Below are 26,012 nucleotides of genomic sequence, written 5' to 3'. Positions count from 1 at the left end.
GTACCTTGTGTTTGGATTTGATAATTTTGTATTGAGGAGAACATTTTTTTAGAAAAATATAGTAAGGACTAACGGGCGCCCACGACTTCGTCCGCGTGGAATTCAGTTTTTCACAAATCCCGCAGGAATCATGGATTTTTCCGGGGTGAAAAGTAGTCTAGTAGTAGATAGTACTATATGACTCACTAGCGGACGCCCCTCACTCGACATAGATAGGTATAGTGTGTCGCGGACTTTTTTGTAGATATTTATAAGATCTACAATTAATTAAATATTTTATGGTTCTATCTTTTATAGTTTATTCAGCTTAGGGAACCCTATTTTTTCCGAAATCAAATTTAGCCTATGTTACTTGTGGATAATGTAGCTTTCGAATGGTGAAAGAATTTTTTAAATCGGTCCAGTAGTTTTTAAGCCTATTCATTACAAACAAACAAACAAACAAACAAACATTTAAACAAAGTTTTCCTCTTTATAATATTAGTGTAGAAAAGTGATTACAAATATCAGAAAACTAATGTCGAACAAAGGTTATGATTCACAACACTTGTCAGGACAACTTAATTAACAAATCAAACTGTAACCAAAATAAGACCCTAGAATGGCAGAGAATGACCTTAAGTGGAGTCACGCACTTGTGAACGATGTGTGTAGGGTTAAAGGTGCCTTTGCCTGTTAACAAACACTCCCCTTTTCCACTCAAGTCACTCTCCCCGCCTATTCCAAGTAACCCATAAAGAATTACACAACAAGAGATGTGGACGGCTCGAACGCCACGAGCACACTGAAGCCGTCAGTACCGCAAGTCGTCGCAACGCGGCGATAAGAATAGTTAATCCAGAAACAAACCTATTTTCATTCCAAATCGCCGACAAAGTTTCATACAAACTTTTATCCCCTTGGGGACAGAATTGATCAAAATCTTTTCTTAACGGATGCCTACGTCATAACATCTACCTGCTCGCCAAATTTCAGCCCGATCCGTCCAGTGGTTTGCGCTGTGCGTTAATAGATCACTATGTCAGTCAGTCACCATTGAGTTAAATATATTTAAATTTTTAGGTTTAAGTTGCAAAAAAACTGGTACACTTCAAGAAAACCACGTTATTTGTGAGTATCATAGCCTGTAAATCATTTCTATATTCCCACGGGGACGGGAGCTAGGAGAGAGTAAATAATAACAACCATATTAATTTAAATCTATATATTCATATTGTTATACTTTAGCTTAACTAAAAATCTACAATGCACTTTGGATAATTTACATATTTCATACTAGAGGTAGCTTTCTAATAAAGAATCGATGCCACATCACTCCTGTGAAAGCTGACAGCAAATACCAAGTGATAAGGTACGATAAATGCTCATTCCTCATTGTGACTCTGGTCTGGTTCGGTAAGGGCCAACCCTCCGGTGGATCAGGTATTCCTTTTGCATCCAACCAGACAGGTTCGCAGCCAAGATATGTGCTGATTTGATCCAAATCTCTGCAACAAAAATAAAACAATTATACAGCTACACTAACTACTTAAATACTAAACTAAATCAGTTATTTAATGATGACTTTTCTTTTTACTAACCAACTTAAAAAAAGGAGGAGGTTCTCAATTCGACGCGTATGTTTTTTAATAATGTTTGTTGCCTTATAACTTCGTCATTACTTAACCAATTTTGAAAATTATTTATTTGTTTGAAAGAGTCTAGTTCTAGATTGGTACCATTTAATTTTCATGAGAATCGGTTTAGTAATTTCGAGTTAAAATGAAAATAATGAAAATGCCCGTACTGTGGCGCTTTCGTTCACTATTTTAGGGCACACTAAAAACAGAAAAATAAAATCGTTTTAACAAAAACAATTAACCAACTTCAAAATCACAAAAATAAACTTTAAAGCGAAAAATATCACCGTATGTGCTAATTTCTGATCACTTTGAAGGCGGTACCAGCATAGTGATGCATTAACTAAAACCTTTGTCTATTTTTATCTAAGGTATAAAATTCTTGTAGTGGTAGGGTAGGGGTATGGCAGGGGTAGGGGTAGGGTAAGGTAGGCGTGGGGTAGGGTTGGGTAGGGGTAGGTGCAGGGTGGGAGTAGATTACGATAAGGGTAGGGAATGAGTCAAAGCGAAGCGTGAATGGGTCTGATAGTATTTTATATAAAATAAATATATTTCAAATTTTTCGAAATATACCTGTAGAGCCAGGAGCCTTTTTCTGGATTATTTTTTGGCATAAATGGACCCCTGGATTCAGTGAGACGTACTAAGCCAGTCAACTCAACTTCACCAGTAACCATAGAGGCCTTTCGTTTTTCCTTAGGACGCAAAGCCTGTGGTATCCACCCTCTGTTTATTATTATAATTTTCCTGCAATAGAATTGTTATCTGTTACATCAACGAATAAATGAAATGTTTTCTTCTCATTAATGTGCCCTATTTAGTATTTTTATTTTCTAACCTGACAAATGTTGTTCTTTATGGACTGCATTGCAATAATGATAAAATTTATATTGAACATTGTTGTAATTTTTATTTTGACGGCCTTCGTGGCACAGTGGTATGCACAGTGGAATTACAAGACGTAGACGTACTGGGTTCCATCCCTGGCTGGGTCAATTGAGGTTTTCTGAATTGGATCAGATCTGGCTGGTGGGAGGCTTTGGTCACGGCTAGTTACCACCCTACCGGCAAAGACATACTGACAAGCGATTTAGCATTCAGTTACAATGTTGTGTAGAAACCGAAATGGATGTGGATTTTCCGCTTGCTTCCATCAAAGGTTGTCGAGCGGGGTATGCACTAGTAAGAAAAATTAAAAAAAACTGGGAAAATCTGCACTTAATAAGTATTATGAATATGCAGTACTTTAATGCATGTATGAAATACAAGGTCAAGGCTAACTTGTCACACTAATATTATAAAGGCGAAAGTTTGTGTGTAAGTGTGTAAGTATGTTTGTTCCTCTTTTACGCTGCGGCTATTGAAGCGATTTGGCTGACATTTGGAATGGAATTAGATTTTACTCTGGAGCAACACATAGACTTGCAACTTGCAGCTTGCACTTTTCATCCCGAAAAAATGCATGGTTCCCGCGGGATATGTGAAAAACTGAATTCCACGCGGAAGAGATCGCGGGCGTTCGTTAGTAAAGAATAAAAATAATAATATTCTTACCCACTATCAGATAATCTGAAGGGTGTTAATACAAACCAACCCTGGTTTTTCTTGGGATCTGATATAAGGGAACCGCTACGAGGAAGATACGCATCATTTTCAATAAGTGCTCTCGGCCCAATTAAGATTTCTTTGTCATGTAGAAACTCGCCTTTTACTTTGACAGGCCTGTATTCCATACTCTCAAGTACATCAAAACTGCAAAGATAGAAATGAGTTAAAACAAAAAATCAACACTGAAGAAGCAACACAGCGGAACTTTAGGTAATGAAGCGGCTGACGAACTGGCGCGTCGCGCCACGACACTGAAGGTTGTAGGACCCGAACCAATAGTATCCATACCATTCAGTGAATACAAAACATGGTTGCACAAACAAACCATCAGAACCCACGCCGAACTATGGGCCAGCACAACCACATGTAGACATACAAAAGAGGCACTTCCAGGCCTTGACCCAAGGATAGAAACTTATGCACCTCACACGAGATAAATTGAGAAAAGCAGTTGGCCTAATAAAGGGTCACTGCCCGCTAAACAAACACCTTTTATTTCTAGGTATGACAGACAGTCCTCTGTGCAGAGCCTGCATGGAGGAAAACAAGACACCACTTCACGTTATGCTCAGTTGCAGAGGCGTAACGGAACAACGAGCAACCTACATTGATTCCTCAGCGACACTCCATGAGGCTATCGGCGACCTGGGTGGCCTGCTAAGCTTCTGGAGCGAGCTCGGCTGGATGGAATTAATCCAGCGGGAACCTACACCGAGGGACCCACGCACAACGGCCAATCATATGGCTAAGTGCGAAAACGGCCCAGAAGAAGAAAGAAGAATAAAGAAAGAGAGAAGAGTTAAGACAAAGTTTGGTTGTTGATAATGCGGGCGACGTTTTTTGCGCACGGCGAAATTGTGCGCACGGGGCAGGGGCCACAAGTGAGGTGCATTAGTTGTGGGAAGTCACTGTCGACGACAAATCGTATTTACCTGCGGCTGACAGAAATAAACGCACACCATATTTATATTTGAAGATGAGTCCAACAACCTGGTAAGTTAAGTGAATCTTGAATTTGTCAAACAAACCAAATACTGTTAAAGAAATCATCTAAAATATGTTTTTCTTACTTTTCTGGTATTTCAACAGGTGGAGCGTTGCATTTTGCTTGCAACATATCAATTAACTCTAGTTTCCATTGTAACCTATACACTTGCCAACAGCCCAAACCAAATGATGTTACAGGAATCATCTAAAATAAATAGAACAAAAATTACTTATAACATAATATAATCAGTATTCTTGATATCTAAACTCCTTTTTTTTGTTTCTAAAGAGGAATACCGGCCAATACTATGTCAGTAAGGAGCCCAGGCATGCCTTCTTATAAAAGTATACAAAAATTATAGTATGATGTATAAATAACGATCTGCTTAAATAATTGGCTTTATATAAGTAGATTTCTTGAAGAAAAAAACATTTTTTTATCACTCTTCTGGTGCATATGCACCAAAACGGCAAAGTGACATTTGAAGATGTATAATTTTTTTTATATTTTTGTACCAATTTTTACAAATGTAACTTCAGAAATGTATAACATTCCTTACAAATTTTGAACCTCTATTTCACTCTGCTGTTGGGAAGCTAGACTATATTTTAACCCCATATTCCTACAGAAATGGGAACTATGCGGGTGAAACTGTGAGGTGTCTGCTAGTCTATACTAATATTATAAAGCTGAAGAGTTTGTTTGTTTTCTTCAACGCGCTAATCTGAGGAGCTACTGGTCCAATTTGAAAAATCCTTTCAGTGTTAGATAGCCCATTTATTACTATCCCCTTATTACTATGGGGATAATATATAGCTTATTGCGGGGATATATACACTTAATTAAATGCTTATTGTTTACCTAATATAGAAGGTTTAGTGACTAAAATATCTAAATATAAAATTATACATTATAAATTTTAAGTCATCAATAACAACAACCTATATTCGGCTCACTGTTGAGCACAAGTCTCCTCTCAGAATTAGTCCACCACTTTAGGCTTTTAGTCCACCACTCTGGTCCAATGTGGAATAAAAGACTTCACATACATAGAGAATTAAGAAAATTCTCTGGTATGCAGGCTTCCTCACATCCTCACGGGATATTTGAAAACACCTATGAGCATGGGTGTACACATTACACAAATATTTTCCAGTTAGGGGAATCGAACCGACGACCGTGGATGCAGAAAGCAAGGTCACTAACCACTGCGCCAAATATTATGACATGTTTGTGTTCTTGTTATCATGTATAACCGAAAAAGAAATAGAAACGTACCAATAACACCCATTTTATAACTTCCCCTGGTTCTTTATCCTTTGTTTTCGGTAATTTTATTGAACCACTAAAAGTTTTATTTGTTCTCAGAACTTCTATTATTGGGCGTTTATTTAAATTTTTGGAAGTTTGATTTAATGCAAAAGTATGCAATACTTTTGATAACCTCCTCAATATTGACATATTGACCAAAGTTTATTTCTATTATATAATCACTTGATATTGATCAAATTTTAGGAACAATTTCTATTTATGTTCAATCGTCAATAACATAACATTTATCATTTATTTTTTTCACAAGGTAAGCTAAGATTTAAATAATAAAATAAATCAAACAGTGTCAACTGTCAAATCAATTCTTTCAATAACAAATGGCCAAAGATTATTGTAAATTGTTGTCAATTGTCATGACGTAGTAATAATATACTCTTTGGTTGTCATTTGTTTTTTTCGCACTTGTCATAGGTATGCTCGATGATCATTGATGTTGAAACGAAAAACATCGATGTTCTGTCATCAATGTTGCTATACGAAAAATATCATAACATCGGTGATAACGGAATCATTAATCGATCATTGATGTTAGTATACAGTATGAATATGTATTTAAAAATGTTCGAACGAATTCTTTGTAATTTATTGTGTAGTTATTTATCAGCGCTAAAATTATCGATGTTACCCAAAATGTCAAAATCGATTTTTTAAACATCAAACATCCCTAAATTTTGTCGTATTTGAGAAGGAGATTGTTTTAAGCTGTGTGTCATAGATACCATAAATAAAAGTAATTAATTAACAAAGATTGTTAGGGAGGAAGTACCACAGACGTCAAATTAATTCTATCAAAACTTTTCAGTTGTGCGCATGAAATTATATATCACGTGTCAAACGGTGAAGGAAAATCATCGTGAGGAAACCTGCATACCGGAGATTTTTTTTAATTCTCTGCGTGTGTGAAGTCTGCCGATCCGCATTGGGCCAGTGTGGTGGACTATTGGCCTAATCACTCTCTCAAGCAGTGAGCATGGGTAGATTGATGATAATCTGGCTGTCGTCGACCAATAGCTAGACCCACAGATCTAATAGGCCGTACAGATTACTTAAATATTTTTGGACGATAAATCCAAAAATTGTTCGTACTTGACTAAAATACTCTGAACTAGGCCTAAGAGTCGGTACAGAGTACCTACCTAAGGATTAATGGCTAAACCAATATTTTAGTTACCTAATTTAATAATAGTTGACACTTGATAGAACAAAAATTTATCAAAAAAAATATCAGAATTATTGGGATTTGAGAATTAAAATAAAATATTTATTAATCTTCTCTCAATCAGTCATCAAGGAACACTTCTGCTGGTAATGCAAAATTTAAACAGACGCCTGTCTGTGGAGTGCCCAAGAGTTTCAACTACAGTAAGCACTCAACAGTGTAATTACTTTTTCCCATAAACATTGATTAAGTTAAGGGCACAGAAGTCCAACTTCTTTCCACCACAAAGTACCATCACTTGCATCCTCATTTGGTGCAATGTCTTGTCCAAGTATTTCCCTAACTTTATCCATCAAACCTTCCAATGTCCGACGTGGCTTATTCATCAGTGTAGCTAACTTTGTATTGGAGTCTCCAGTTCTGCTCTTTATTAACAAGGCCATAAGTCCCATTTCACCAAAACGCAATTCTGAAATTCTGGGAACTTCCTCCAATATGGACTTGAATTTCTCTTTGGAAAACCCTGCCAAGTACTCAAAAACACTTTCATCCATTTCATTAATGTTTTCAAAATCCATGTTTGGGCTGTATGCATTAACTAATGAGAATACATGTTCGATTTGCTCCACGCTAAAAGTATCCATACTATTCGGCGAATCATACAAAATATCCCAATCATGTGCAGCTAAATGTTCGTCACACACGCGGGATAACTTTGGCAAATAATATTTGTGTCTGTTCAGAACAAGTGCGCGTACATTGTCATATACAGAGCGTAATTTTCCTTTGCTTGTGCAGTTTGCAAATACACAACGATGTGTGTTAATTTTTGCTCGCCTATAATTTGGTAAGACTACATTGTATACATTCTGCTTAGGAACTTCTGGATCTTTAAGATTTTCATGTGATTTGTTATCCATTGACATGTCTTCTTCCGGTTCATTGTTCACTTCAACAACACTTTTGGTTCGGAGAGCTTTTCTCTTAGTTCGTAACCAACATGGATGGCAGACTCTATCTAATGGTGTCAACTGAAAACAAATTAATATATGTAATAGAGAATAAGCAGCTTTACTGACGCATTTATATCATTGTGTTTCTTATAAGTTTATACAGCTGTTTATATCAAAAAAAGTTTTTTTAGTTTTAAAAATCAATTTTTTTTTAAATAACTATTTGCCTTCAAGGGTTCATTTACAAGAGCTGTCGGCGACTGACTGCAGTTGTCTGTAGCAGTTGCTGCTCGTGTAAATGTACCCTTAATACTAATCAGAATATTGACGATTCAAAATATTATTACCTGTCGTGGTTGTATTTCCAATTGGATAACTTTAACCATATTCTCTTGCAGTTCTGTCGCATTGTCTCTCAATATTTTGTCACGCTGTTTATGTAATAAGGAACAACCACATAGAAGGCATACATGGGTGTGTCCTAATTGTCTTGGTTCAATTTCAATTTTGACATTTGGTGATAAGTCCTGGTTAACAGCCTCCATTGCCAGTTCCCAACACGCTTTACAAACCACATCGTCATCAGTTATCTGCAAATTAAAACAATTAGTTGTTGTAGTAGTAGTATTTTTTTTTTTATTTTTAAATAGTTCCATGTCATTCCATTCATTGGCTACAAAAATTCAGGATCAAAATCGAGTAGGCCATACCCAACGCCAATTAAATATTATTTACCAAGTTTTGTTAATTCTTTTATTTCTTTTATCATGGTCCTATAAAACATATTGTATGCCACTGCACATATTTTTGAGAGATTGTAGCACTCGTGCATTCATCATTGCCTTATTGCACAAAAAACACTCATGCTACAATGCCCAACAGTGGCATAAATAACTATTACAGTAAGCATTTAAAGAGTGTTTTAAATATTTGAAACTTACGACTTGTCGACTAACCCAGTTGCTAATCATGGCACAGACTCTAGAGTCCAGTAGGTGATATCTCTTGTGAGTAGTCAAGTGTATGTTGCAATTCACACATAATATCTTAGGCCTTCTGTTTTTCATTGTCGAGCACACAGCAGTACAAAGACCTTAAATATAAGTATTTAGTATTGTATTAAATTTATAATTCAAGCCTCAATAGCTCAACAGTAAAGGGTGACGCATCAAGTTGTGATTCAATCCCTACTTGCTGGAAATTGTCATACCCACTTATAAGTCTTCTCCAACTTGTCGGAGGGGAATAGTACAGAAGTACTGAATACCTTTGATTGTATGTTACTGGCAATGTTTATAATTCAGATATTCTTTAATAAATATATTAAATTTATTATGAGAGTTTTGGTAGTATATTCTTTGTATAATGTATAATGCATCTATGACAATACTCTCAAAATAAGGAAACTTAATAGCACAGGCAGATTCAGGTACTGCAGGCTGCACACCACTATACCACAAATGGCTAAAAATAATAATAATAAATATACTGGGATGTGGATATGGCTACTGCAAAGCACTGCAAGTGATTAATAAGCTCTTTGTCTTTGCAGTTTGCAACACTGCAGAGTGCACAGGATTATTATACATACTCTTTGAATGCACACTGCAGTATAAAGAGTAATTTAGCAAGTACTGCAATATGCAGATGCACTTCACTTATTAACTATATTAACGAACGTAATAACATTAAAGATTAAATAATTAAGCCAACTTACGTAATAATATTATTTTGGGATAAGACTATTAACAAATATTTATTTACAAATGTAATAATGTAACATTTGCTACTGCTGGGTGCTATGTAGTCTGTGGTAAAAAAGAAAAATCCAGGAATCTAATTGATCTGTGGTTCGAAGTCTCAGACCACATGTCCACATAGTAGTCGTCTATGACTGAAAACTTTTGTACCTGTGGTGCTTCTGTGACTGAAAACTTGACATTTCACATTTTTTAGTTTATTATCTATGCATTTAATTTTATGTTGTTCTGGTGATGTTCTGCTCTGTGTTCTGTGCTCGGTCTTGCTGTGGTCTTGCTGAAAAAGTGAATGAAAACCCTTTGAAAAGGAATCAAACAAAACATTAAACATTGTAAAATGAAAACTGAAAAGTGAATGTTGAATATTGATTCAATTGTGTGTGATTTATTTAATCATGGAGGAAGGAAATTCAATTATATACGGACTTGAACATCAGGTACGTACTTCGTGTGTAAAACTTTTATATAGTTTGTGTGAAACAAAGTGTGAATTTAATAACAAACGCCAATCTGTTTCACCCAGGTAGTTACTGTTCCTGTGAATATACGGGGATAAAATATAGCCTATGCTCATTACGGATAATGTAGGATTCTAATGGTAAAAGAATTTTTTATATCGGCCTAGTAATTTCAGTCCCTACTCAATGCAAACAAACAAGCAATTCCTCATTATAATAATTTTATAGTGTAGATAGACAAGCATATTTAAAGCGAACCTTCTTTTCGCCCTTCACTCGAGAAAATCTCATAAATTTACACAAATGTAGATTTTTTTTCTTTACAATCTAGCATTTTAGATGAAAGGAATATTTCACCATATCATGGTTATAACCGTGCCCAATACTTGTGACCCAGCTATAAATTTAAGAAGTTTCTTTATGACATGTAAACACTCTTTTCATAGCAGGATATAGAGAGATTTTGCCAGTATTCCTCTTGCAATGTCGTCAAGTTTATGAGTAATTTAATTATGTATGCTAATTTCAGTTTGATTTTATTCTATGCCATCTAATATATTTTAATGAAGATAATTTTGATTTTGAGTTAAGTGCAAACTTTAGTGCATAGTGATAGTCTGATAATAATCCTTAAGGTGAACGGTTTTGTTTTTTTGGAACCCTTTTGGTTTTGGCAGATGGCCTATGATTGAAATAAATATAGAATGATGGTTTGTATATCTCCTCATTTCTGATTTCGTCATGCAGAGATGATGATGAGATATTTTGATGGCATCAGTAGTATGCGCTGTTGATTTACAAGATGCAGGGCCGATTAAGGTTTTCTTAATTGGTCCAGATCTGGCTAGTGGTCGACTTCGGCCGTGGTTAGTTACCACCCTACTGGCAAAGACATACCGCTAAGCGATTTAGCAGTTCACTACTATGTTCTGTAGAAACCAAAAGAGGAATGGATTTTCATGCCAAGCGATTTAGCATTCAAGTATGATGTTGTATAGTACAAGGGATATGGATTTTCGCATTCCTCCTAACAAGTTAGCCCACTTCCATCTTAGATTGCATCATCACTTACAATTAGATGTGATTGTAGTCAAGGGCTGGTAAAGAATAAAAAAGAAAAAAAGATACTCTAAGCATGCTCCATCGGCCTGTTTTGAGGTCCATAGATCCTACATTGTTTATTATCAACTATTATCTCAGTGATGAGCTTAATTGCAAAAACCTGTTTAATTTTTAGACCAGAGCCCTGTCACCACAGTATGGTGAGAATGATGCCATCAGGTTCCTGATTGGCACCCAGAGCTTGAAGCCTAATACTAATCAAGTACATGTAGTTGAGCTGGAGGAGGACACCGGAGCTCTGCATACTAAGGTAAGGGAGTTGTCCAGGACAAGTTTTGTCTGTGTGAAATTCAGTTTTTCACAAATCCCATGGGAACCATGGATTTTTCTGTAATAAAAAGTACCATATATATTGCTTAATAATCTCCTCTATTTGTCAGTGGAAATCCTATTACAAATGGTTCAACCGTTCTGGAAAGAAAAACTGTTTTTAGTATTGTGTAAATGACTAAGTACTTGAAAGAACATAGTTATTTTGAAATCACAGATAGACAATAGGAATGATGGCAGTTTTTTAAATTGTACATAAATTAAGAGCACTAAAGCTATTTTGTAGAAATAACAGGGTATCAATCATTACTTTCCGAGGTACAGGGATTTAAAGGTCCTTAAAAGGTCCTTCGGTGTAGGTGCCTGCTGGATTAAAGGGTCAGACTGCAGCACTGCCACAGATCACTAAAAACAGTACATACTGAATTGTATGAAGGAATGATCCAAGCAAAATTGAAATTACTATTAACTATTGCAAATGTCTTTGTTATATGTGCAACATATACGTCATTTAGTGACAAATATCACATTGAATGTAAGGAAGCTAAAAATGTATGAAATTTCTTGCTTTCAATATTGAAAGCTTATAATCTTATTTATTTTACAAATATTAAGACATCTTTGTGTTTTATCTATTAATGAGTTAATATTAACTTTACTTGACTGTTTGTTTGTGTACAAGTAAAGTAAAGTCTCCTTTCAGAAAGAGAGGGGTTAGGCCAATAGTCCACCACGCTGGCCCAATGCAGACTTCACACACATAGAGAATTAAAAAAATTCTCTGGTATTCAGGTTTCCTCACAATGTTTTCATTCACACGTGACATTTGTTTGAGACACGTGATATTAATTTCTTAAAATGCATATAACTGAAAAGTTGCAGGTTCATGCCCCGGACGGGTTTGAACCAACACCCTCCGGATTTTTAGCCAGAAGTCATATACACTGGGTTATCATGTACTAGAATGTTAGTATATTTAAACCTAGTCATCGCATTCAATTTTATTTATATGTATTGATATTTCTTAGGTGTTCAAACACGACATTGGAGAGATTTGGCACTTGCGGTGTTCTCCTCACGACGCCGCGACGCTCATGACGGTGCACAACGCGTACGACCACGACACGTGCCAGTGCGCCATGGGAGTCTCCATCTTCAGGCTGCCTACTATTGAGGTATTTTTTAAAATTTAATATATAAAATTCCCATGTCACAATGTTCGTTTCTATACTCCTTCGAAACGGCTTGACCGATTCTCATCAGTCATCTCAAACATCCTCCAGTGATAAGAGTTTTCCACCCTAACATATTTTTTTTTAATGTTAGTGAAACAATTCCAGGAAGGCAAAACAAGGAAGGGTGGGAGTAAAATGGGATAGGGTAGGGGTAGGGAATGAGTCAAAGCGAAGCTTGACCAGGTCTGCAAGTTTAAATATATAAAGCTCAAAATCTATTGCCAGTGGTTCTTCATGAGGTGACATGACAATATTTTCGATAAGAGATTGACTAAAAGAAGAAGTTAATTTCACAGTATGTCCGTTTGTCCAGTTGTTATTATCTTTCCACCTTTCGATCATGAGGTCCTGGATCTATTAAATGCCTATATTGTGTGTTGTGATGTTATATACTGTGCCTCGTTTAAGTTTATTATAAGCCTTCATCAAAATAATTAGCATCTGATAATAATTTGTTATTGAGTTAATAATAATTATCCTGCTAAGCTTACCGACCCACATAAGAACAATGTGGGTGTCTGAACTCTAAACTTTCTTTGCTATAAAGAGAAACCTGACAATGCAAATGGGCCATTAAAACAAACTGATGACAAGAGAAAACTTATAGTCACCTTTTCTAGTGAAACTATGCAGAGAAGAAAGTGTTGTTTGCCTGTTGTATATAGCCCTAAGATATTCACAGAAAAACAGGAATATTTCAGCTCGGAATTGCAATTGGGCACTAGTAAAAATTTCTTATTCTTGCTTTTTAGGTGATACCGAAAGACTTGGACGATCTTAGTGCAATGCAGAATAGAAATGCAGAGGACATGGAATTACTTAAAACTATCACACCAGAGGTAATCAGATGTAGTTATTATGTAGATGTACCAATACTGACTTAATAGTCTGTGAGAGACTTGAATATTCTGGTCCAGCAAAGCAGCTGAAATGTCCAGGTTTTAATTTAACACTGTAAAATGTCGCTGCAATACCAAAAAACAGAACCTGAATTTTTAAAATAAGTAGCGGACGTCCGCAACTTCGTCCGCGTGAAATTTGATATAAACATTCAACTACCCCTATTCTACTCCTACCATACCTCTAATCTGCCACTACCCTACCCCTACACTATTCATAAAAATGGAGTAACTTCTCAAATTTTCCCAACATTTCCCTTCACTGCTTTGCTCCTATTGATCGTAGCGTGATGAAAAGTATACTATAACCTGCCCAGGAGTATGAACAATAATACCAAGTTTCATTAAAATCCGTCAAGGAGTTTTTGTTTCTATAACGAACATACAGACTGACAGACACAAAAAATTTACTGTTTGCATTTTGGCATCAGTATCGATCACTAATCACCATCCATGTACAGAATTTACCTCTCTACATATTTATTTTATATTGAATTCTTCCATTCTTATAGTAAGAAATTTGTAGAAACCAGAGGAAGAAATACGCTGCGCCGAATGGCACCCGTCGGACGCGAACCGCGTCGGCATAGTGCTGGACAACTGCGTGAGCATCCGCGACACCAGCACCGGCGCGCACGTGGGCGGCGTGGCGCCGGGGGGCCGGACCCGCCTCAAGCTCACCGCCGGCAAGTGGAGTCCGCAGGGGCAGAGCCAGGTGAGGCTCGTGATATAGGCCTCGACCGCACTATCAATATTCTTTGTACAATACAGAGAATAAACACAAGTTTTACACCAATTTACAAACCTCGATAGATGGACAAGTTTTTAAAGTTATGGTACACTTCAGTTTTTCACTTCAACAAAGAGCCGTGATAGCCCAGTAGGTAAAACCTCTGCCTCCCTTTCCGGAGGGTGTGGGTTCGAAACCGTCCCGGGGCATGTACCTCCAACTTTTTGGTTGTGTGCATTTTAAGAAATTTAATATCACGTGTCACAAACGGTGAAGGAAAACATCGTGAGGAAACCTGCATACCAGAGAATTATCTTAATTATCTGCGTGTGTGAAGTCTGCCAATCCGCATTGGCCCAGCATGGTGGACTATTTGGCTTAACCCTTTAATGATGAATCATGATGAATGAATGTATATATGTAAGTTTTAGCATTTTTCAGTTCGCGGTGCTTCAAGACACGCACATAAAATGCTTCGACACGCGGACAGACTGCAGTAAGCCGGCGTGGAGCATCGACAGTGCTCACAGGCAGCTGGCCAGGGATATGGACTTCAATCCCAACAGGTATGCTTATTTTATGACGTCACAAGCATATGACTCACTAAAGTCCAGCCGCTCAGAGATTGCGCTTCTGACAGTGTGCCTTGTGGGAGTTTTCAATATTTTCATACTGTTACTATCACGTTGACGTTAACGCAAATTTATATGGAATTGAAACAGTTGTGCAGTGGTGCCACTAGATGGCGCTGTTTCAATTCCTTAGAAATTCGCGTTTACGTTACGTGACAGTAACAGTATCAAACTGCCACTAGGCGCTTTGTTTGTGATTAAATGGGCGATGTAACATGAGAGAGCGAGACGAAAAAACAAGGCAATTGTTATGGGGATGATGATATGATATGATGATATGACCTTTTTTAATTTTTTATAAATTAGGAGTATGCTTATAGTCCAGTCCAGTAATAGCAATTTTGTAGAAGTAACAGGGTATCTGCAATTACTTTCGGAGCTACATTTAAAGGGTCAGATTTGCGGCACTGCCACGGATCCCTGAAAAACGCTCGATACAAAATGGCACGAATTAATGACGTCGTTGATTCGCTGATCGTTAGATTTGTATGGGCGTTCAAACAAAATTACAAATGTGTTGGTAATTTGTGCGCTTATGTTCATATATTGATAAATGATACGATTAATGTAAGGAAGCTAAAAATTTATGAATTTTCATCGAATTACGATATAAGAATTTTAGTAGATTTTGAAATTTTATAATCTTATTATTTTGTAAACATCCAGTCAATCTGTGTTTTTTACATATTAATTAGTTAAAATGTCTCATAAAAATTGGAAATCCGTTTGATGCGATTGCGGATCTGTAGACGCCTGCCATTTTAGGGTGTCTGTAATGGAATGTATTAATTTCTATAGACAGTTCCACTTGGCGAGTGCGGGTGACGACGCTGCTCTGAACATATGGGACTACAGGCACGGGAAGGAGGCCATATTCAGCAGGACGGATCACTCGCATTGGTATGTCCACTTGTTACCTTGTAAATATTAAGTTATTATACATTCATATATAATCACGCGATGATGCAGTCATATTCTTTTTTATTTGATCTAGACTTAAACCAATCTTAGAATGTTTTCTATCAGTTAGGAAGTAACGATTTTGATTAGTTCGAACAAGTCATGGATATTAACGTGTCGAGTGTAAATTGGCGAAATTGCGCCGAAAAGTTGATCAAACCTCTAACTTCTAACTTTTTTTTCCTGACCGCAATTGCAGTAGGCTCCTTAATGGGACCTCAGCGGCGTCATTGGGGGTTTGGGCAAACGCAAAATCACCTGATGGGGGGAGAAGATTTGGTCCACATCTTCTTCTTCTACTTTAGAGCCCCATCAGGATTTACTAAAGGTGTCTCTTCTGAGACTCGGATCTCGGCTTAGGGGGCCATTCTGGAAGTGTGTTTTGGCCTGACTGGCTTCAGTCCGGGCGCCCCAAGATCCTAAACGTCCGGGTGACGTCAGATGTAGGGAAACTCGTCTTCGCCGGTGAAGAGTCTCTTCGAGAGACGAGTTTCCCTTGTTACTTACGTTACTTGTGTTTATGTTATGTCATCGTTAGGATCGTAAAGAACAGCTACACTGATTAAAAGTGTTACAGGCAGTGACCTTGGAAGACCCTACAAAACGGCGATGTCGACGCCCTTCGGCTAATTTAATGATTGTAAAACTTCGACCATTATTCTTATTATTCGATTATTTATTATTATTCGATGTGTTGGTTAGTCTGTGTAAAAAGTCTGTGTATTGCAACTCAAAAAAATTGTGTGTAGTGTATGGACACAGAAAACATTTAATGGTGTTAAATATTTTCGATGTGTGAGTTTACCTCGTCCCCCTTAAAAAAACGACAGACAATTTTGTTGGTGAATTTGAGTGCGATGCATATCCATTTTCTAATTCCTCTATGGCAATGACCAATTACACGCGGTGCAGTTCTGTTGTACTTGGAAGACTACAAAACAGCCATGTCGACACCCTTCGGCTAATTTGATGATTGTAAAATGGTTTTGGTAATAATGGAACATTTGCTGGTAATAATGGAACATTTGTTGGTAATAATGGAGCATTTGTTGGTAATAATGGAACATTTGTTGGTAATAATGGAACATTTGTTGGTAATAATGGAACATTTGTTGGTAATAATGGAACATTTGTTGGTAATAATGGAACATTTGTTGGTAATAATAGAACATTTGTTGGTAATAATGGAACATTCGTTGGTCGCAGGGTGTGGACGGTGCGCTACAACACGTACCACGAGCAGCTGCTGCTGACGGGCAGCTCGGACGCGCGCGCGCTGCTCACGGCCGCCGCCAGCGTGTGCGACGCGGACGACGACGCGCGCCGCCTTAGCCAAGTGTAACCTTATTTTTTTAGTATTTGGGTCAACAAACAGTAAAAGATAAGATCACATTTCAAAAAAATCAATTACTTACATAAAGATTATATAATGATTTATTTATTTTGCTATCATCCGCGAAAATTCGGCGAACCCATGCGACAACGTCACCCAGGTCCGACAAAATACTCTCTACGTACGTTTCACCCCGAAACCGGAGAATCCTCAGGAGATGTTGACTCTACAACGTGCAATTGCAAAGTCTTTGCAATTGCACGTTGTAGAGTCAACAAAACAAAATCGTCAACCTTCACTGTTAACCGCTAGATTGCTTATAGAAATAAGGCCGCCTTTGCCTGCTTAATTAATTATTTTTTATTGTTTTTTATCTATTTTTGTGTGCAATAATTATTTCTTCTTCTTCTGTTATTGAAGTGTAACTTCACTACTCAAGCGAGTCCGTGCCCGCGTAATTGTATTGCTATACAAAAATTTATGCTCCCCGCCGTGACAATAGTTAAAACTATCTTTTGCTCTCGCATCCGACGACATATCTTAAGACAATTATACAGCTCTTTTTCGATGGAACAAAAGAAAGATCGATATTTTGAAGTTCTGCCGCTATTGATCATAATACATGTTCATAGGGCCTAGTGGCAGTTTGATATGTGACGATCGCGTTAACGTAAACACGAATTTCTAGGAAAGAAAGAAACAGAGCCATCTAGTGGCATTACTGCAGAACAGTTTCAATCACTAATATTATAAAGGCGAAAGTTTGTGTGTAAGTATGTTTGTTCCTCTTTTACGCTGCGGCTACTGAAGCGATATGGCTGTAATTTATAATGGAAATAGATTTTACTCTGGATTAACACTTTGCATTCTGGAAAAATCCATGGTTCCCGCGCGATTTGAGAAAAACTGAATTACACGCGGACGAAGTCGCGGGCGTCCGCTAGTTTCATATAAATTCGCGTTTACGTTAACGCGATAATAACAGTATGAAAACATTGGAAACTCCCACTAGATTTTTCATCTGTATTTGTGTTCAGGTTAGAGGACGGCGTGCTGCAGTCGTACGAGCAGCACGAGGACTCGGTGTACTGCGCCGAGTGGAGCGCCGCGGAGCCCTGGACCTTCGCCTCGCTCAGCTACGACGCGCGGCTGGTGCTGTCGCGCGTGCCGCGACACTTCAAATATAAGATCTTATTATAATTCACTTATTTCATTAAAATCATTCATTCCATTGAAAATATACTTTGTGCAATATTGAAGATTTTTTTATTTCAACATCTTCAGGCTATCACGTTTTTTTACTAAGGCTCTGTAGTTGGCTTAACCACTACAGAGCCTCAGTAAAAAGACGTGAAAGCTCTAGTGGATATGACCTCTGCCTTCGATTAAGGGGCCTTCGGAGAGCGTAGGTTTGAATTCGGTCCGGGGCATGCACCTCCAACTTTTCAGTTATGTGCATTTTAAGAAATTAAATATCACGTGTCTCACACGGTGACGGAAAACATCGTGAGGAAACCTGCATACCAGAGAATTTTCTTAATTCACTGCGTGTGTGAAGTCTGCCAATCCGCATTGGGCCAGCGTGGTGGACAACTCTCAATCTAAAAGGAGACTTGAGCTCAACAGAGAGCCGAATATACGTTGATAATGAATTAAACTCAACTAAATGTTTTTATAATTTATTAAGATAACAATCTACACTACAACCTCATAATTAAATATATTCAGTGTATTTGGGCACTTTGTTCTTCAACGTCGTGGCGCCGTCGTTCGGCCCGTAGCCTTCGACGAACTCGAAAGAGGGATGATCGTAGATGACCTGCGTATTGAAAAAAATATACCTATAGCTTGGCAAATTCGTTCGTAACACACCCAATGGTCCGCACGGGCCGGGAGGTAGCGATGCCCCGAGCAGTCCTTTCCCCCCGTCGCCCGCATATCATGGGAGTGTCATCAAACTTGCCAAGCTATAATTAGGACAGCCAAAATAGACGTGAAATGTTTAGAATAAGTAATATTCCAAATGTTATTTCAAGTTTATTAGCTACTAGGGGACGCCCGCGACTTCGTCCGCGTAAAACTCGATGTAAAGTTTAAACTACCTCTACCCTACCCCTACCCTACGTTGAAATTTTTCCTAAATTTTCTTTGCTATAAACCTCATGGAGCCTGAGACCTTTTCAACGAATGCAAAACCGTGGAAATCGGTTCGTGCGTTCTGGAGTTATAGCGTCAGGAAGGAAAACCCAACTTTTATTTTATTTTTATTTTTTTTTATATAAAAAGTATCCTATGTCCTTCTCCTGGCTCTAAACTACCTCCCTGCCAATTTTCAGCTAAATCGGTTCAGCCGTTCTTGAGTATAAGTGGAGTACACATATTCAGTCTGGAGGAGGCCTATGTCGGTGGACAACCTGACTGCTCTGGTGTAATAGAAACTAAGAAATAGTATCAAGTATAATATGTGTAATCAACAGTCAGAGGATAAAGGCTATTTTTTTTTTATATTTTCCACAAATACCTTGTCCCTGATGTATCCTTCGTCAGCGTCAGTGATGAGCTCGGGCACGTCGGTGCGCGGGATGTTGAACAGGTTCATGAGGTAGTGCTTGTTGTTGGTGTACAGCATGCGCTGGTCGGCCCACATCACCTCGCGCGGCAGCCGCCAGTCCTTCATCTTGGGCTCCTCGCGCTCGGTGTACTGGTCGAAGTCGAGACGCTCTATGTCTTCTACTACCTGGGGAATTTTGAATGGAAATGAAGAAAAATCATCAACCTCATCATCGTCATTGTGATCATCATCATCAGCCAATGGATGTCCACTGCAGGACGTGGGCTTTTTGTAGGGACTTCCAAGATCCTGAGCTTCTGACATATTTTCAAGTTCTACAGCAACAATAGGCTAGTTGACACTTTTTTTTAAATGTTCTTAAATTTTACTTTTTTTTTTTATTCTTTACAAGTTAGCCCTTGACTACAATCTCACCTGATGGTAAGTGATGATGCAACCTAAGATGGAAGCGAGCTAACTTGTTAAGAGGAGGATGAAAATCCACACTCCTTTTGGTTTCTACACGGCATCGTACCGGAACGCTGAATCGCTTGGCGGTACGTCTTTGCCGGTAGGGTGGTCACTAGCCACGGCCAAAGCCTCCCACCAGCCAGACCTGGACCAATTAAGAAAATCTGAATCGGCCCAGCCGGGGATCGAACCTAGGACCTCTGTCTTGTAAATCCACCGCGCATACCACTGCGCCACGGAGGCCGTCTTTCCTTTGTCTATCGGAGATCAGTCTCTGGACCATAATCCGATCAAATGACTGCTTAGTATGGACGGTATTCAACTCTGGGGCTCTGCTAGCCACTCAAATATTGAAATACTTCAGCGCTTCCAAAACAATATAATGAATGTAATATGCAATGCACCATGGTTTGTCAAGAAACATACATATACACACACATATCTTAACATTGCACCTGTTAAGGAGGAAATAGACAGGTCACTAGAGGCCATAAACAGCATAACAGGCTTGAGCGCCATAAAAACAACCTGGCTGTCAAATTGTTAGATATCAGGGACTGAAAATGACACAACTAGCCCACATAGTAAAATTCCTGGAGGGATGCTACATCAGTGGATGTGCAAAGCCCGAAACAACATACTAAAATGTGATTTGATCTCCGATAGACAAAGGAACAAGAGAAAAAAATAAAAAAATGTTTTTAAGTTCGTAGAAATTGTTTTTTGAAGTTCTTCATTTTGAAATCAAAAAATTACATTCATCTTCAACTTACTACTTCAACTTCGCCGCCACCTGTCCAGTCGTACACAAGCAGCTCAGCATGAGTGGAGATGTCTCTCAGATATTTATGTTTGTATTGACGCTCCATCTCTGTAAGGAATGGTTCTGTCAAGGCTTTGCCCCCAGTTTCGTAGTCTTTTTTGCGGGCTTGGATTGCTTCTTGTACCTAGAACGGATAAAGTTTTTATTTGAATGTTAGCTGACAAGGTATCCTACAAATAATATAAACATCTTACTGCATACCGGTCAAGGATGTCTCTGTTTCAGACTCTTGAGCCAACAGTGACTGCCTAGCGACTATTGAATCAGGTGTGGGCAGTCTAGCAGCGTCATCTGCTGGATGATATTACTGTTCACATGATGATAATCTGGTGAAAAGGAAAAAGTATTAAAATACTTGGACCTTGCTCACGAGATTACCGCCATGTGGAATGTTGAGTCAACTATTATTGTTTCAGTCAATGGTCTATAGCGAAAAACTTGGACCAACATCTTAAGAAGCTTTCACTTAACTGTTGGATCAAGGGTCAGATACAGAAGGCAGTGATTCTTGAGGTGCATATTGTGGGGAGGTTCCTTGGGCACTCAAATGTCCCGCAGCGGGAGGGTTGATATTTTTTATTAAATTATTAATAGTGTTCTGTATTTACAACATTAACATTGTTAAAAATTAAAAAAAATTTAAGTTTATATTAGTGTATGGATGTTTCGATGTTTGTTGTTCTTTCATGCAGACTTTTAAATGGATTTGACAAAAATTTGAAATTGAGATAGATTAGGCTATGAATTAACACATAGTACTTTAAACACATATTATTTTATTTTATAAAAATCCATGGTTCCTGTTGAATTTCACACAGACAAAGTAGCAGGCATCAGCTAATAATTTACTTATGCTCAACCTAAATCTTAGGCAACAGACAATTTGTTTTCTTGTAATTCATATTAGAATCAGAGATACCCCATGCTACATGTTCAGCAAAACTGCTACATGTACACTAAAATCTAATCTGAAATATTGTAAATTGTAAATAAATTCATACAACAATTTGGTACAAATAATTGATTATTAAATTCGGTCAAGCTTCACTTGGACTTATTTCTCCCTACCCTGACCCTACTCCTACTAGGTTAGGAGTGGGGTCAGAGTAAAATAGAGGTAGAGTAGACCCTACTGCTACCCCCACCTATCTTTCAAGTTGGATCAAACTGCACACAGTGTGAAAATATCAATCAGTTTAGAAGTCCAACAAAGACAAACAACATGAAACATAATTTATCTATATTAAGATTAATAAAAACACATCCAGAATTAATTAAATAAAATTGATTAAAATACTACCTTATTAACAGGCAAATCCAGGTAGATAACAAGGTGAGGCCTCATCAAATCCTCAATAGTCTGCCCCCTCAACTCATAGTAGACAGATTTGACACCTTTGCTGATGTACTTCTGAGACAACATAGCTTCTAGGAAAACAAAGTCTGAGTACGGCGACCTTTCAAGGACCACACCTTGGCCAGTGTTCAGAACATGTGTCAAAGCATCAATATATTGGCTGTATCTCGCCATAAACATCATTATCTGGAAGTTTCCTGCTAGCCGGTGGTTTGGAGAGCGGTTGAAGTTGACATGATCGAATGTCCTGGTGTCCTCTGGTATATCTTTATCGAATTGACGGATGTCGATACCGTTTGGTCGAACATAGTGAATATCCATGTTGGCTTCGGGATAATGCTTCATTCCGAGATCCTCGGCCAGGGCAGCAGCGAATTTCGTCTTTCCTGCGGCCACAGGCCCTTCTACGACCACCACTTTGGAGTTTTCATCGAACCTGTGTGTCGTTCTGTCGGTCAAGCTACGTAACCAAGTGTAATCTTTATTCACGTAGTCGAACGGCGCTGGTTTAGGCGCAGGCGGCGGGAGGCTGTTACGAAACGCTTTGCCCATGATACTCCTGTTCTGGACCACCACACAGCCAGCAATTTTACCACCTTGGGCAGGAATTGCCTTCACGATTGTAGTTCTAATTAAGGTCGCCATTTTCTTTGTAGGCTAGAAATAATGTACAGATGTAATCGGTTGTTGGTTTATTTGGTATGTCGATCTAAATATATATAATTTCTTACCTCTTTCAATTCATAATAACAAAAAATCAATTTTAAGAGTGTGACATAACACCCCAGTCCCCAATACAATGACACTTGACAGCTGTAAAAAAATACAAATAAATTTTGAGTTTTGACTTTTGAGTTTTGACAAGACAACATCGATTCGATTTGACATTATAATTATTGCGTTCCCTTCTAAGTTTAATCGTAATTATTTTTATACCTCTATAAAGCAAATTTTAAAGAGTATATAACCACTACGTGTACGTGACTCTCTGTTTGGTAGCCGCAGAAAAAAGTTCGCCAACCGGTGACCAAATAGTCATTAAAATCGTGGTATATTTTAAACTTTTACTTTTAAAAATTATTGAACATGAGAGAGGAAATGAAACGTAATCTATTAATAACAAATAGACTATATGACAGTTGTTGTCATGTTTTTCTTTTTCTTTCTTTTATCTGTGGTAAATGTCATTGAACATGTGAAGAAATTTTATCAACAAAAAAATACAGTTTATTTTGCATTATTTAAAGAACAATTAAGTTCAAGTGCTCTTATTAATTAAGGAAAACGAAAATGGAGACCGATAACATTAACGTTGAAGAGTTTTTACCTGCCAAGAACACCGTAAAATTAAAAAATGTGAAGCGTAGAGCAATTTCAGAATCTGGCGAGGGTATGGAGGTGGAAGATGAAAATAACACACAAGAGAAACCTAAACGTACTCGGCCTAAAGCTAAAAAGGCTAAGAAAAACGTTGAACCAAATGAAAGTAAAGTTAACATGAGAAAAGTTGCTGTTCCTGCACATAGGTATCTAACCTCAAAATAATGATTAATCAGTCTAATATTTTATTATTCAATTAGTATAGGCCTTATATCTCGTATTGCAGTGTTATTTAAAACTTAGACCATCTTTCTGCAATTTTAACCTCTAGATTATTTGTGTGTATATGTAAATTAAATTGAACATTATCATGGCACATCATACTATTATATTTGAAGCCAAATAGACTTTCTGGAATATATTGTCTGAGACTTGAGCATTTGAGAAAATAATCATTTTGAAATACAGACAGACACTCAGTGGCGTGCACAAGGTGTTTGACTAGGGTATGCACTATATGTACAATTTGTACAAAATGGAAAATTCCTTCTCTAATGCAGATTCGTAATGAGTTCTGAGGGTAGGCACAGCATTTTTGCATTTTGAAGTGCACGCCACTGGAGACACTTCTATTTTATTTATATTTATTGATTGCCATGTATAATTTTCTTTTTCAAAATTTATTTAATTACAGATACACACCTCTGAGAGAGAACTGGCTAAAGATCTTCACACCTATAGTAGAGCACTTATTGTTGCAAGTTCGTTTCAACACTAAATCAAGAAATGTGGAGATAAGGGTAGGCCCGGAGACAAAAGATGATGCCAATTTACAAAAAGCTGCTGATTTTGTTAAGGTATTTTTGCAATCTAGTTTCCCCATTATTATTATTATTACACCCATATTCAGCTAACTTCTGAGAGGAGACTCAAGCAGCTAATAGTCCACCACTCTGGCCCAATGCGAATTGGCAGACTTCACAAACACAGAGAATAAGGAAAATTCTCAGGTATGCAGGTTTCCTCACAATGTTTTCTTTCACAATTTGAGACATGTGATATTTAATAACTGAAAAGTTGGAGATGTATGCCCTGGACTGGATTCAAACCTGGTGTAGGTTCTAACTAACTCTGGAATTGAAGGCAGAGGTCATATCCAGTGTGTTATCACGGTTGATATAAGAATTATCAAAATTGGATAATAGATCCAGAGATTACCCCCTATAAACTCACAAGCTTTACTTCTTTATACTATTATCATAGATATCCATAAAATCAATTTCTTATCTCGTATAATTATTATTCTATCTTGTGATTATCAAGTTACCAATTCCTTTCAGGCTTTCATCTATGGCTTTGATGTAGAAGACGCACTGGCTCTACTCAGGCTGGACGACCTATTTGTGGAGTCATTTGAAATTAAAGATGTTAAAACATTACAAGGAGATCATTTAGGAAGGGCCATCGGCCGTCTAGCAGGAAAAGCAGGGAGGACAAAGTTCACAATAGAAAATGTAACAAAAACAAGAATAGTGTTGGCAGACTCAAAAATTCACATTTTAGGCAGTTATCAGAACATTGCGCTGGCCAGACGAGCTATATGCAACTTGATTATGGGGTCTCCACCATCCAAAGTGTATGGAAATTTGAGAAACGTTGCAAAGAGAGTTGCCGAGAGATTCTAGGTGTAAATAAAGAACTATTTATAATTCTGTTTGTTTTTATTATTGTTTATGGGTTATTTAGTATAGATGGTCTGTGTGTAACACCTTTGTTTTCATTATTTCTAGAAACTGTCAGTAGTTAGGAAGTTGGTGGTGTTACACTCTTTGATCTCAGGCAATGACAATAACAAAATTGAAATACATTATCAATGTAAACTAGCTTGTCATTAAAAACCCTCTGATTAAATAGGCACAAACTACTGGATTTGAAAAATTCTTTCATCATTAAAATCCTACATTATCACTGTTTAACAGTGATAAACAGTGATAATTTTAATGGGCTATTTTTTATCCCCATTTTCCCATGGTATAGTGTTTATCAGATAGCATGGGTACGGTGACAGTTCATTTCACTCTTGAATGTTTGCTGCAATTCTCGATAATAGTACATATTATGAATGTCATAGGGCAACTTTCACCGTACCCATGCTATGTGAAAACCACTTTACTACCACAGTTAACTATGCATAAACAGGGCTGAAGTTAATAATTTAATTTGTAAGCATATTTCATGATAACACATGATTTTCACTTTTCCAATATATTCTGAAATAACTAAATAAGACTCATGAGTCTTACTTAAAGTTCAAGACTTGGCACCTCTATCAAAGTGATCAGATTTTTTGTTTTTCAAACTGAAAGTATAGGATTTTTTTTAGTTTTTGTAGCCATCATTTTTTTTTTAATTTTTTATTGATACCTTTCAAT

The 26,012-nt window shown here is 37.5% G+C and overlaps 5 protein-coding genes across 9 annotated transcripts; 2 read left to right on the top strand and 3 right to left on the bottom strand.

Annotated features, from left to right (window-relative positions):
• Positions 1-1,189: 1,189 nt before the first annotated feature.
• On the bottom strand, positions 1,190-5,858 carry LOC112055758 (surfeit locus protein 1). The gene is made up of 5 exons (XM_024095953.2): positions 5,494-5,858; positions 4,298-4,419; positions 3,174-3,371; positions 2,193-2,366; positions 1,190-1,487 (listed from the first exon to the last, which is right to left on the bottom strand). Exons 1-5 carry the CDS (start codon positions 5,674-5,676, stop codon positions 1,271-1,273), a joined length of 894 nt encoding a protein of 297 aa, XP_023951721.2. The 5' UTR covers positions 5,677-5,858; the 3' UTR covers positions 1,190-1,270.
• Positions 5,859-6,777: 919 nt separating this feature from the next.
• Positions 6,778-9,544, bottom strand: LOC112057726 (uncharacterized). 5 transcript variants are annotated; one of them, XM_024098262.2, is made up of 4 exons: positions 8,870-9,544; positions 8,601-8,752; positions 8,007-8,249; positions 6,778-7,737 (listed from the first exon to the last, which is right to left on the bottom strand). In XM_024098262.2, the coding sequence occupies exons 2-4, from the start codon at positions 8,724-8,726 to the stop codon at positions 6,958-6,960; spliced, it is 1,149 nt and encodes a 382-aa protein (XP_023954030.2). In that variant the 5' UTR covers positions 8,727-8,752; positions 8,870-9,544; the 3' UTR covers positions 6,778-6,957. The 5 variants fall into 5 exon arrangements, with proteins under 5 accessions (XP_023954030.2, XP_023954031.2, XP_052742581.1 ...); XM_024098263.2 differs by having other exon boundaries at positions 8,874-9,544; XM_052886621.1 differs by having other exon boundaries at positions 8,927-9,544.
• A 136-nt stretch (positions 9,545-9,680) lies between these two features.
• On the top strand, positions 9,681-18,317 carry LOC112057727 (EARP and GARP complex-interacting protein 1). The gene is made up of 9 exons (XM_024098268.2): positions 9,681-9,856; positions 11,115-11,249; positions 12,298-12,444; positions 13,257-13,343; positions 13,930-14,118; positions 14,575-14,699; positions 15,564-15,665; positions 16,932-17,063; positions 18,096-18,317. Exons 1-9 carry the CDS (start codon positions 9,815-9,817, stop codon positions 18,256-18,258), a joined length of 1,122 nt encoding a protein of 373 aa, XP_023954036.2. The 5' UTR covers positions 9,681-9,814; the 3' UTR covers positions 18,259-18,317.
• A 406-nt stretch (positions 18,318-18,723) lies between these two features.
• LOC112054604 (NADH dehydrogenase [ubiquinone] 1 alpha subcomplex subunit 10, mitochondrial) lies at positions 18,724-23,147 on the bottom strand. The gene is made up of 5 exons (XM_024094446.2): positions 22,992-23,147; positions 22,204-22,917; positions 20,854-21,027; positions 19,580-19,795; positions 18,724-18,877 (listed from the first exon to the last, which is right to left on the bottom strand). Exons 1-5 carry the CDS (start codon positions 23,130-23,132, stop codon positions 18,773-18,775), a joined length of 1,350 nt encoding a protein of 449 aa, XP_023950214.1. The 5' UTR covers positions 23,133-23,147; the 3' UTR covers positions 18,724-18,772.
• A 269-nt stretch (positions 23,148-23,416) lies between these two features.
• On the top strand, positions 23,417-25,290 carry LOC112054605 (RNA-binding protein pno1). Its single transcript, XM_024094447.2, has 3 exons — positions 23,417-23,786; positions 24,275-24,437; positions 24,921-25,290. The coding sequence occupies exons 1-3, from the start codon at positions 23,551-23,553 to the stop codon at positions 25,263-25,265; spliced, it is 744 nt and encodes a 247-aa protein (XP_023950215.1). The 5' UTR covers positions 23,417-23,550; the 3' UTR covers positions 25,266-25,290.
• Positions 25,291-26,012: the final 722 nt, after the last annotated feature.

Source organism: Bicyclus anynana, chromosome 2, assembly GCF_947172395.1.
Source record: "Bicyclus anynana chromosome 2, ilBicAnyn1.1, whole genome shotgun sequence".
Taxonomy (NCBI): Eukaryota; Metazoa; Arthropoda; class Insecta; order Lepidoptera; family Nymphalidae; genus Bicyclus; species Bicyclus anynana.
This window is presented reverse-complemented; position numbering and strand designations above follow the sequence as displayed.